The 13,585-nt window shown below is 38.1% G+C and overlaps 1 protein-coding gene across 2 annotated transcripts in view; it reads left to right on the top strand.

Moving 5' to 3' along the window:
• The window catches only part of PLCB1 (phospholipase C beta 1), a 608,906-nt gene that overhangs the window by 535,189 nt on the left and 60,132 nt on the right, over nucleotides 1-13,585 (top strand). For both annotated transcript variants that reach the window (XM_060785726.2, XM_060785732.2), the window contains exon 31: nucleotides 800-886. In XM_060785726.2, coding sequence (XP_060641709.1) covers nucleotides 800-886 — 87 coding nt within the window. The remainder of the gene's footprint in view (nucleotides 1-799; nucleotides 887-13,585) is intronic.

Genomic DNA, 13,585 nt, shown 5'->3' with positions numbered 1-13,585 from the left:
TAGATTTAAGAGTATTGGTTCTTTCCTATGTTTATTCATTCAGTCACTTCTGACTCTTTGTGACCTCATGGACCAGCCCACACCAGAGCTCCCTGTTAGCCGTCACTGCCCCCAGCTCCTTCAAAGTCAAGCCAGTAACTTCAAGGATACCATCCATCCACTTTGCCCTTAGTCGGCCCCTCTTCCTTTTTCCTTCCACCTTCCCCAGCATAATTGTCTTCTAAAAGCTTTCCTGTCTTCTCATGATGTGGCCAAAGTACTTCATCTTTGACTCTACTATCCTTCCCTCCAATGAGCAGTCGGGCTTTATTTCCTGAAATATGGACTGGTTGGATCTTCTCGCAGTCCAAGGCACTCTCAGAACTTTCCTCCAACACCACAGTTCAAAAGCATCTATCTTCCTTCACTCAGCCTTCCCTGTGGTCCAGCTCTTACATATACACATTCTTCTATTATTACATAGAAAATAATTATTAAAAAATTAAAATTATTCTCTATGTAATTATAAAATTATAAAAAATAATAATATTACCAACATTTTCTACCAACATTTTCTACTGGGTTTATGGCATTATTTTTTTACATAAGTGGAGATCACATGACTCTTCAAATATTATTAGACTACAATCCTCATCAGCCCTCACAAGTGTAGCCAAAAGTAATAATGGGAGCTGCAGCCCATCAACATCTTAGAGATCATAGGATTCCCACCTCAGCTATCATCTAGCAACTATATTACTTTCAGTATAAAATGCAATGTGTGTTGCATCTAATACATTATTTTGCTTCTTTTTTACAGCTAGAAGATGCTCAGAGCAAAAGGCATGAAAGACTTGTGGAAAAACACAAGGAGATCCGTCAGCAAATAGTGGATGAAAAGCCCAAGGTAAGGACTTGAATTCCAGAATGTTTATTGTAATTATGGAGGAAAAACCTGAAGCTAAGCAGGTAGATGAACATGTTGGCCATGAGCATGACTGAAAAAATAGACAGATGTTCAAATGTTTTATCATATGGAAGATAAACCTTGCAGTGTTAATGTACATTTAAGCATGTATTCAAAGCTCTTGAAAACATTGTTTGAAGCCAGTTATATATGTAATGAATGACTTTCACCAGCAGAGGGTAGAATACACACACATATTTTCAGGGAGCAAACTAGAAACAGTTGTGTCTGAGATTGGAGGGGGAATTCGTAGCAGGTATAAATACTCTTTCTTATTGTCGGAGAAAATTAATAACATACATAACGCATTAGATAAATATCTCTCACAATCGAGTGGACCTATCTCTCATGTTGATGTTGATTATGATGTATTCGGGACATTTGGTCATTCTTCCTGCCAGCTGAACAGATGGCAAAGGTCTTATCTGATATAATTGCTTTCTGAATCTCCTGTAGATGGCACTGCTGTGAGTTCCCAATAGCCATATATGTAATTAATCCACAGTATTTTCTGGTACAATTTTCACTGGGTAAATCAAGAAAAACAGAACCCCAAAATAGCATTTTAGGCCAATTATTTTTCGCATGCACTTACTGATGACTAACAAAATTCTTGTAATCTGGTGTACACCTCCATGTCATGTGAAAATAGATGCAATCTTCTTTCAATGCAGAGTAGATTATAACCGTTATTTGATGGAGCTTTGGAAGCTCTGAGGCTGGGATAGAAATAACATTGTTTAAAAGGAGTCTCTAAGCCGTGCTTTTGTTTGGCTTAGGAATACTTAAGCAATCCATCGATTTCATTTTTGAGCCCAGATCTTACAGTTCTCCTAGTGGGTACAACCTAAGTGCTGAACTTCTCTCCATTTAGGAGAACTAAATTGTAAGGAGTGTTGGATGTGCAAACTGGTTGAAAATCAGAGGGTAGACATCCTGCTGAAAATAGCGGATAGCAGCTAACTTTGTGTGTCTTTAGGATGTATAATAGTATAACTAAATATATTTGTAACTTGTTGAACTACTAGAGTATGCCTGACAGCATATCCCTTTACCTTTCCAAGTAAGATGTTCAAACACTGATTGATGGTGATGTCAAATTCCTTTCTTGGTGTTGCCAAAGAGTTTTGGACTTCAACTCCCCGAAATCCGAGCCATCTTACCATCTGTTTGGAATTGTGGGAATTGAAGTCCAAAACACCTGGAGGCCCAAAGGTTGGAAACCACTGATAGCACCAGTTCATGCACTAGAAGGAGTAAGGTTTGCATGAATTTAAATTAATCTTTAAGAAGAATTTTAAAAAATCTGAATGTGTATGGGAGGGGGGGGGGGGCTAAATCCTATGGATAATCCTTTGAAGAATTCATGCTCAGTGGAATACAATTTGATCTCCAAGGATGAAAAAAGAGAGATGAGAAGAGAAATCGATTCAAGTATTTGCATGGCAACATCTGTTGATTTCCCATTTTTTTTTATAAATAAGCATATTCAACAGACTTTGTGGAGTTTTCCTTAGACTTTCAAAATGGTGGAGCAGAAAGGTAGAAAAGGAAAAAAAAATATCAAATTTCATGTTTCCTTCATCTTTCTGCTTCTTTTCAGGGATGTTTAATAAGAGCAATGCTATTTGTTATTGGGTTGTTTTTGGTTTGTTTTTGGTGTTTTGCAAGATGTCTTATACTAGGAGATGCTAACTTAAATTTATTGTTGCAAAAGTAATAATTTAACCAGTGTCTGCAAGAGAGATGTAATATTTATGTATTTTCTTCTAATTCAAAATAACAAAACTTACTGCTTTCCCCCATTTTCATGAAATTACAAGAATTTTTACCTTTTTGAAAGTTTTTTTTTCACATTTCAGGACTTTTTACATGAAATTTTCATGAATATTTTTTGCACAAAATGTGAAAGGTTTTAGTGATTCTGGGTGGTCTTTTTCTTGTCATGCAGAAGCAAAAAACCAGGCAGCAGTTCACAAAATTTTTAACGAGAGATGTCTCAAAATGTTGAAATGCTCTTTTTTTGTCAAGTGTGAAAAATTGTATAATGTACCTTCTGTCCATAATCTTTACCAAAGTCTTTATCAGTCCATTTTGAATTACAATCAGCCCTTCATCAAGGGACATATTACATTATATATATTTAATATGTATAATGTCCCTTGATTTGATCATTTTACTTCTCTGCTGTATATAATGGGATTTGAATTTCCATTCATTTTGGTATCCAGGGGGACCTGGAATCAAATTCTGGCAGATACCAAGAGTCAAGTTCCCAAAGCAGAACTTCAGAAAAATACAGGCATAGGGTTAAATGCAGCTTGTGAAGGATTTAGCTGTAAATCTCAACATTAGAATGGTCTTTAGGCTTCCATAACAAGTTTGAGGCTGCATGGGAGGCAGTGCGGATGAGGGCAAAAAATATCCTTTCTCCAGTCCCATGGGCATTGAGTTCCAGCAATGAATTATTTCTCCTTAGCAGTTCAGCAGTGTAACAAAAAATTAAAACAAGGCAGAACTCATTCCGCAATCTGAACATTTGCACATTTCAATAAGACTTTTATTCTTGTTAGATGTTGTTTCTGTTGGTGTAAATCAAATGACCATTGGCCAGAGCATTAATAAATTGATTGATTATTTAATTGATGAATATACTGACTAAACCAAAACTTTGAACTCCATACCAAGGGAGAACAGGATGTATCTTCTTGCTGTCCTTGCTGATGTGAAAACTTCTGCTCCACTGGGCTTTTAGGAATTTATTGCAGTGGGCTTTTGAATGATGTTCTTGTGTGTTTTTAACTTGTATTTCTACTGTCTTTAATCGTTTGTAAGCTGCTCTGAATCCCAGAATTGGGGAAAAGGCAAAATGATGGTAGTAGTGAAGGTGGTGATGGCAATTATGATGATTGGTGCATAACAGTTTATACTACAAGTTTAGGAAGTCTTCCACTTCAGTTTTGCGATAAGATGTTAATGGAGAAGAAAAAGAGGATAAATAAGGATTGGACTCTAAGCAGTATAATTAACCTGGCTATATACAGTTGTGATCTGTATATATTTGTAACAGTACAAAGTGAATTTTGTAACATAGCATGGGAATTTAGTACCGAGTTATAAATGTCATGAACTTGTAAGTTGCTTCGGGTGTTCCATCTTTCAAATCTGCACATCATGTTCCTATGCCCAACCTATGCCATAAATATAGGTTTTGGGAATTAGATTTGGCGCAACTGGGCAAGACCATTAAAGATCTATGATCAGATCTCCTGTAACTGAGTTGGAGTTGTGGCAGTAGGAAAAAGAGGATGAGCTGTCACAAACTGCTTTACCTATTCCTCATAACATCACCCTGTAAATTTTTCTCTGAAAGAAAATGAAAAGATGGGATTTTTGGAAAGAAAGATTACTATCACACAAAGTGCAAAGCATTCCCTCCCTGCTTAGCATTTCTTGATTCCTGGTTTTCAGGCACCAATAATTAATCTTCAGCTGGGGATTAGTCCAAATTTGATACATGGAACCCTGTTCAGCATTTGCTTGAGCTGTATTGCTTTAGGTACTCAGTGACATCAACTAAAATATATCTCTGAAATACTTGTCCAAGGACTGATTTGGTATATTTTGGATGTTACTTTACGAAGCATACTCTAGGCTTATCTGTTATACCTCAAACATCTTTCACCTGCTGTTGCTTGATGTCAGGACAGCAGCTGTCAACAAGAAAAGATTTCAACTGGCTTATTTTTAGCATACCTGTCCAGCAGTCTAGAGGTGTCCTCTAATTCTAATTGCTTTCCAAGTTGTGCAGATATTAGAAATTCAATAATCGAGGAGACAGTTTCCTATTATAGATGTCTGAAGGAGTATAAGGACATACTCTTCTTCATTCCCGTGATTGAATGAATGCTTTGGGAAATATAAATGTTGGCCTGACAGTGTTTAATATATTCATTAGTTAGTGACTTCAAAAAGGGAATGAAAAGTGCACAGCCTCAATGTACAGATCGTGCCAAATTAGAAGAGAAAATTTATCTCAATGAAGTATAAGTACTGGCAGGAATACAAAGACCCACATTTAATAAGCACACATTTAATGAGGATAAATACAAAAATCTGCTGCTAAGCAAGAAGCATTATGTTACTACTTAGGAGTTGCTTTCTGTGCTGCTGTTCCCTAGTTTGGCAACTGGAGAGTGTTAGCTGATTAAGTAATTATTGATGAGCAATCAAATGGGTTGAGAAAAGAGGCACCATGGGTAAGGTGCGGGGGGGGGGAGGGGGGAGATAGCTCCGCTTTCCAATCTGGCATTAGTGAGGTCTTTGTTAAAGTACTGTGTCATTGCTACACTTCAGAAATAACACATGAAAGCTGGACGTAATCCAGAGGAAAGCAGCAAAATTGCTCGAAGGTCTGGAAAGTATCACATGTAACAAGTCTGTAACAAGTTGAGGTTGTTTAATTTGGAAATGGACAAATGGGTGACTTTGCATACACAAAGGTACTCTGATGTGTGTCCAAGAACATATTTATCTCCTCATCTGCTGTTTGTGGGAGTGCAGCTTTAATTTCTTTTTGTGCTAGATTTATCTTTAACTTTCTTTTCCTGCCTTAATTGCCTATAATTCTGCTGTCATTATAGACTCAGAAGTCTTATGTATTGTTTTACAGTTGGACTTTGCCTTCTGTATAGGTGCAATTTACTACTGTGTAAGCAGAAATAATCAATAGTTGCCTTGAGTAGGGTCAAAGTTGATCATTTGCAATGGACAAGCTGTGCATTGAGAATATCTCTCCAAATCCTGGAGCCATAGATGCCAGAAAGAACTTGAAGAGTGGTGTAGCAATGAAACTGAGTACTTACAGTTGTGATGGAACTGTATTGCTAAGATGAGCTACAGTCTTAGTTTATTTGTATGTCCACAATGCATTATTCTCAATGACCTTTTAAAAAACAAATACAATAACCACAATTACATATTTGCATCTTGGTAACTCAAATACAGGTCAACAAATAGGCATAACATGCAGCATGTTAGTTAATACACCTGATTTGTGGGGCTGGGGAGGCAACACAGTTTGCTGGTCCATGAACGCTCCATGCATCCCAGGCTCCTCTTTCTCAGGGACCTGAATGGATTGGGATGGCCCTGGAAAATGAGCAGAAATATCCAGTCAATGGGCTTCAATTGTAGTTGATCCCATTAACTGACTGGTCTGATCAGAGTGCCCGGATGTGGTTTCCATTCTGTTCAGGTGGGGATGGGAATGAAAATGTTTGCTCTGAGCAAAACCACCCACCCACACTTCATTCATGTTAGCATTTTTTAATGTTAAGACTAGTGCCTTGCTGAAAGGTTCTATCAAACAATAAACTTTGTGATTGAACTGTTTTTTATTTAGAAACATTTTCCATCTTGTTTATGCAATGATTCTTTATTTTGGGATCAGTTCTTCCAACTTGATGACCAAAGTGGCTGAACTGAAAACTGCTCAATTCTTATTCATCACAAAATTGACTATTTGATTTTTTTTTATCAATGCTGATTAGTTTTCAGTTGTCATTTTAAACCAGTGTATAATGTACATGCCATAGATAATTTATAGAGCTGTGAAATCAATGAAAAATGTTTCAATACTCATTACTAAATTGGGAAAGGGAGTGAATCATTTTTGTGGCTGTTTTTGAAATTATGGACCTACATTTTTATAACAATAACAAAGTAACAAAGTTTTCATTACTTTTTAAAGTAATTGAGCAAGTGAGGAAAATTCAGGGCTCATTTTCCCCTAATTTTTAGAACTATTGTGATGAAACTTGCTACCATTTTACCACCCATTTTCCACTGTTAGCCCACCAAGTTTCAGAACTTTTCTCTCATCCCCTGATTTTTGGGGAACTTTTGAATTTTTTGCAAACAATTTTTTTTAAAAAAAAACTATAAGAGCTATTTACTTGAATTTTATGAACAATGCACAAGATAACCAGGACATCAATCCTCAGAAGTTTCAGAAAGATTCACACATCTACTGATTTTGGGGGATTTTAAAAAGTTTGTTGTTCATTCGTTCAGTCGTCTCCGACTCTTTGTGACCTCATGGACCAGCCCACGCCAGAGCTCCCTGTTGGCCGTCACCACCCCCAGCTCCTTCAAGGTCAGTCCAGTCCCTTCAAGGATGCCATCCATCCATCTTGCCCTTGGTCGGCCCCTCTTCCTTTTACCTTCCACTTTCCCCAGCATAATTGTCTTCTCTAGGCTTTCCTGTCTCCTCATGATGTGGCCAAAGTACTTCAACTTTGTCTCTAGTATCCTTCCCTCCAGTGAGCAGCCGGGCTTTATTTCCTGGAGGATGGACTGGTTGGATCTTCTCGCAGCCCAAGGCAAGTTTAGACAAAACCAATTATCCCCCTCCCCACAAAAGCCACAACAGCAATCCCCTTAAATGTTGTCTAGCAGGGTATCTATATGACGTACAGTTAACCATAGAACTTCAACTTAGCACAGATTTATACTCTTTCTTATTTACTTAGTCCTCTTTGCAGATTCAATAGTTTTATTTATTTATTTATTTATTTATTATTCAATTGACTCTAAATGGCTGGCTGCTGCAGCCCTCTTTGGGCTTTCTGATGCTGAGCACTGCATTCTGGGAAATGTAGTTTAGTCCAGGGTCTTTTGAATTCTCTGCTACAGGGGGTCTCACTTTCCCAATCTACATTTCCCAGAATGCTGTGTTCTTAGTCTCCCACCCATATCAGCTAGTCAAGCCCCAGCTGCCCTTCCTTATAGCAACTGGCAAGCAGCCTGGGTCTTAATTTAAACAGTAGCAATAGCCTCTTTGGCTTTGCCAAAGTTGCTTAATGCTTATACTGAAAATTAAACTAACTCTGGGAGTCTTCCTAATGTTACAGAATCTTAACGAAAATTATTGGCAGGTGTTTTGATTCTTAAATTTTTCTCCCCCCTTTCCTACGTGTTTCTTAATAGTGATATGTTTGTACAAATCTAACAAATTACTAAAGAGTTACGAAGACTAACGATAGTTTTGCACATCCCTAATAATTTATGTTGTCCATGGATACTGGAAAAATGACTTTCATTGTCTGTGGTCTTCCTACTCAATTGAACTAATTGAGGTACTTGGGCAAGATTCATAAGCAGATCCTACTTAACACACATTTCTAATTGTTACTGACAAGCTTTTGGAAACTTTTAACTCTCGTGTTAGTAGTTTTAAAATCAAAACTTCAACAGATCACATCAAACTTTATTTGGTTTTCTTGCCTAACATCTTTCATAAAGAATAACTGAATGTTTTGTACTATTTGCCATCATCCAAGCTGTGTCTCATTTTATGTTTTATTGCATTTGTTAAGTATGCATGGATAATGTGTACTGTTCTTTATTGGCTGATGACAAAGACTCCCATTTGCAGTAAAAAAAATAGTTATTTTAGTTCCATGGTAATTGCAAATACTTGAGTTATGTTAAAAGTGCTTATCTTTGAAGCCACGGCATTAGATTAGATAAAACAACATCAGCAGTAGTTTGGAAAATGTCCTTCTTATAAAGGAATGGAAACAAATGGTTTGACAAAATACTGATGAGATTATTTACAGCACTAAATATTCTGGATGTTTGTGTGAAAAATATTTGATTAGAATCCTAAATATATGTCATCTGTTAGAAATCCACATTGTCCCATCCCAGAGGTGCCTACTAAAAAGTAAATTATCCAACACAGTATAAGCCCCCACCCCCAAAGTGTCCTAGGATGCAAGTCTATTCCAAGAAGGTACAGAATGTTAAAAATGTGTCACAGACAACCAGCGACAACTTGTGGCCAAGTATGATTGACTTCCAAAAGCAGAGTCTTGGCAGTGGATCTGTAAGTGACTATGAAGACCTGTTCTGGATTCACATGGTCTTTCACATTGTAGACGTAGATTTCCAGATGCCAACCTCATGGCACATTCTTCTTTTTGCCCTGTATTCAAGCATTTTCAAAATCTTTGGCATTATTTGTAACAGCTGACCTCCAGTTACAATGCTTGAGTGCCAGGGCTCCCCGGTTCTTGGTATTCATACCACATTTTTAAAGTTCAGTTTTATGCACATCTTTAAATCTCTTTTGTTGTCCACCATTATTCCATTTACTGTTCTTGAGTTGAGAATAAAGTAACTGCTTTGGGAAACGGTGATTGGACATTTAGACAACATGGGCATTTGGGCACAGAGCACCCTGTAGAGCAGTGGTCCTCAACCTGTGAGTCCCCAGATGTTTTGGCCTTCAACTCCCAGAAATCCTAATAGCTGGTAAGCTGGCTGGAGTTTCTGAGAGTTGTAGGCCAAAACAACAGGAGAGCCACAGGTTGAGAATCACTGCTGTAGAGAAAGCTCTTTCCATGTAAAAATAGCTGCTAGACAAAAACCTGAGTAACTCAAAAGTATCTTGGATGAATAGGTGAAATGTCACCTCAATGCTTCATTTTGCCAGCTTTCTTTCTAGAGGGGATATATTCCTAAATTTATCTTGGGAAGAGGAAACTATGGATAATAATGAACCTTTAAAAAATCACTTCCATCAAAGGTCACCATGAAGCAGGTCTGCACAACTTCCAACCCTACAGGTATTTTGGACTTCAGTTACTAGAATTCCTGTCAATTGGAAAAGCTGGCTAGGGCTTCAAGCTGTTGGAGTCCTAAACATCTGAAGGGAAAGGAGCCCCCAGTGGTGCAGTGGGTTAAACCCCTGTGCCGGCAGGACTGAAGACCAACAGATCGCAGGTTCGAATCCGGGGAGAGACGGATGAGCTCCCTCTATCAGCTCCAGCTCTTCATGCTTGGACATGAGAGAAGCCTCCCACAAGGATGATAAAAACATCAAATCATCCGGGCACCCCCTGGGCAACATCCTTGCAGACGGCCAATTCTCTCACACCAGAAGCGACTTGCAGTTTCTCAAGTTGCTCCTGACATGACAAAAAAAAAAAATCTGAAGGGCCACCAGTTGTACAAAACCTGCCACAGAGTCTTCCTAGAGAGGACATATTTTGTGTACAGAGATCATACTGTGTGTTTAAATCAGCAGTATCCTTTAATCAGCAAAAGAGCCAAACAAGGTAAAATGGTTAAAGAGAAACAGTGTGACCAAAAATCAAATGTGCTAAAGGCAAAATAAGCAGAAGAATAAGCCTTTTGTGGGGCCTTTTCAGTGGTAGTTTGTCAAGTTTTATACATGCTATTCATAAATATATAAATTGATTAACTAGCCATAAGTTATGCTACTTGTATGTCTTTGCACTATTTCGGGTTTAAAATACCTGCATGTCTCAGGGGAAAAGGATGACTTCTGGCATGAGCTTTATTAAACTTCATAATAGGCACATCAAATGGAGTGGCCGTGGAGGGGGGCAAAATCCTAAAAATACACTGATCTCTTCTTAGACCTTGGGCTGTTGACATGATTCGTTTTCCCTGTGCCAAATCAAAGACTTTGCTTGCTTTATTCATTTGCATAATCTCATCCTTTTAAAATGAGATGATTGTGCATGAGCTAACAGGATTATTAGTTAAAGCCTGGAAAGAATCTACTGTTCATTATGCACAAATCTTTGAAAATGGATTTTAACACATGTTTAATGGTGACTAAAGCATGGATGCATGTGACTATGAGGGAGTCAATGTAATTTAGCAGGTAGTATTAGGGTTTCGATTTCAGGGAACTAGATTTGTACCTGATCGCAAGCATTAACATTCCAAAGTGCTGGGCAACTAATTCATGGATATGTATACAAGGGCACTTTGGCTTTCATTACTTGAACAGGAGCTTTCGGTTGGACAAGTTAATTAACTGATTATGGGATTATTCATTCTATCCAGTTTTCCATCTTCAAAGTAAGAATGTATAAAACACACAATAGGTATGATGTAGAGTGGGCTTGCATTAGAACCTTTGAACCATGTGGATTTTAAAAAAAAGAAATTATATCTTGGTTTGTTGGTTTATTTATTGGATTTCTACCTTACAGTTTCTCCCAGACTGAGAATAACACTAATCTTTTTCTTCCATATGTATAGAAATATTCGGTGCTTTTGTTTGCATTTCAGTAGGCAATTTTTTAAAACTTTTCCTGTGTAAAATTTTATTATTTTTACTAATGTAAAAATTATATATTTGTGAATATATTGTGTATTTTGTACAAATAATATTTTTCACAAAATATTTTTGTGTCTTTGGCACACACACACACACACACACACACACACACAAAACAGCACTGGTTTACATAAAAAAGAATGGATTTTATTCTGTCACTATTGCGATGTATAAATATGTGAGGGGAAGGCATAGGGAGGAGGGAGCAAGCTTATTTTCTGCTGCCCTGGAGACTAGGATATGAAACAATGGCTTCAAACTACAGGAAAGGATATTCCACCAGAACATTAGGAAGAACTTTCCAACTGTCAGAGCTATTCAGCAGTGAAACTCTCTGCCCCGGAGTGTGGTGGAGGCTCCTTCTTTGGAGGCTTCAAAACAGAGGCTGGATGGCCATCTGTCGGGGGTGCTTTGAATGCGATTTTCCTGCTTCTTGGCAGAGGATTGGACTGAATAGCCCATGAGGTCTCCTCCAACTCTATGATTCTTTGATTCTATAATATCCCATAAGTGATAAATTTTCATTCCTTGTACCTCTTTTAACTCAGAATTGGATAACTATAAAGGACTGTCAAAAAGATAAGCACTACTTAAATCTGCTGAAGTTGCATTAGTTACATACTTCCTAATGTTGCATGAACATATGACTAATTCCAGTATCTGAGAAATAAAATAGAAATGGCCTCCGAATTTATTTCCTCTACATTATCTTTTTCCATAATGAGAGCATTCCAGCCATTCCCTCACTGTAGAAGATGAGATGTTTCAAATGTGTTTCACAAATTATTTCAGTAATTAATAAGTTTGAAGTCAATATCCTTACTGCTCTAGGTATACCAGTTTCTATAATAATTCTATAATAATTCATAAAAATTCATTAAAAATACATAATTAATAATGCTCTTAGAAATCTCATTAATAAAAGTAACCATATTGCTATTCCTGTCACATGTGATCTGTATCTGCTTTGGTTGTCCAACATGCATAAAAGATAGCTGAAAATGCCAAGTTCAATACAACCAGTACCAGGCATGTAGCTGGGGGGGGGGGCTTGAGGGGCTTCAGCCCCACCCGAAATTCTCAGGGTGGTCCGCGAGAAGGCCTTACTGGTGCATTATTTAAACTGTTATGTTTATTCATATCATGATCTGATCACCATGCTCAATATATCCCATATGCATGGGGGTATTGGGACAATGATACAAAAGGTTTGCTAGCGTAGATGCTCACCCCCCCCCCATCAAACTCAACCCCCCTCCCCCCCTGAATCAAACTCAGCACTCCCCGAATCAAAATCCTGGCTATGGGCCTGACCAATACTAAATTCCATCTGCCTTACCTTGTTGGATTATTTTTACAATCAAGCATGCATTAAGAGATAGCCTTTTTCTCTAATCACCATGTCTTGTTGCTGAAAGCTAACACTCTAACATTCCAAACATTTTTGGAATGATGCCCAAAATCCATTGCTGCAGCATCCATACAAAATCTCTAACCAATTTATAGGCCCTGTCTTCCAATGAAGTTTTGTCAAAGAGTACATAGAGTCAGGCTTCACCCCCCCCCCCCCCGAAATTCTCATGGTGGTTCGCGAAAAGGCCTTACTGGTGCATTATTTAAACTGTTATGTTTATTCATACCATGATCTGATCACCATACTCAATATATCCCATATGCATGGGGGTATTGGGGTAATGATACAAAAGGTTTGCTAAGCTAGACCCTCTTTCACTCAGACTCAGCCCCCCCCCGAACCCCCCCCCTGAAAAAAATTCAGCCCCCCCCCCCAAACAAAATCCTGGCTACGGGCCTGCATGGAGTCAGTAAGTTCTCATTGTTTATTAGCCGTCCCCAGTCACACGTTGCTGTGGCCCACATGGGGGTTCTTTGTGGGAGGTTTGGCCCAATTCTATTGTTGGAGGGGTTCAGAATTCTCTGTGATTGTAGGTGAACTATAAATCTCAGCAACTACAACTCCCAAATGTCAAGATTCTATTTTCCTCAAACTCCACCAGTGTTCACATTTGGGCATATTGAGTATTCGTGTAGAGTTTGGTCCAGATCCATCATTGTTTATGTCCACAGTGATCTCTGGATATAGGTGAACTACAACTCCAAAACCAAAGGACACTGCCCACCAAACCCTTCCAGTATTTTCTGTTGGTCGTGGGAGTTCTGTGTGCCAAGTTTGGTTCAATTCCATCATTGGTGGGGTTCAGAATGCTCTTTGACTGTAGGTGAACTATAAATCCCAGCAACTACAACTCCCAAATGACAAAATCATTTTTTAGTGAAGGACATACATTGTATTGTTAGGTGTCTTGTGTCCAAATTTGGTGTCACTTCGTCCAGTGGTTTTTGAGTTCTGTTAATCCCACAAACGAACATTACATTTTTATTTATATAGATTCAAAATCCCCTTTCTTGCCATTTTAAGCTATTGATTCATGTCCTATCCTTTAAGGCCTTTATACATT

This window comes from Anolis sagrei, chromosome 1 (assembly GCF_037176765.1).
Source record: "Anolis sagrei isolate rAnoSag1 chromosome 1, rAnoSag1.mat, whole genome shotgun sequence".
Classification (NCBI taxonomy): domain Eukaryota; kingdom Metazoa; phylum Chordata; class Lepidosauria; order Squamata; family Dactyloidae; genus Anolis; species Anolis sagrei.
The sequence above is the reverse complement of the archived record's forward strand: the minus strand, read 5'-3'. Positions and strand labels throughout refer to the sequence as shown.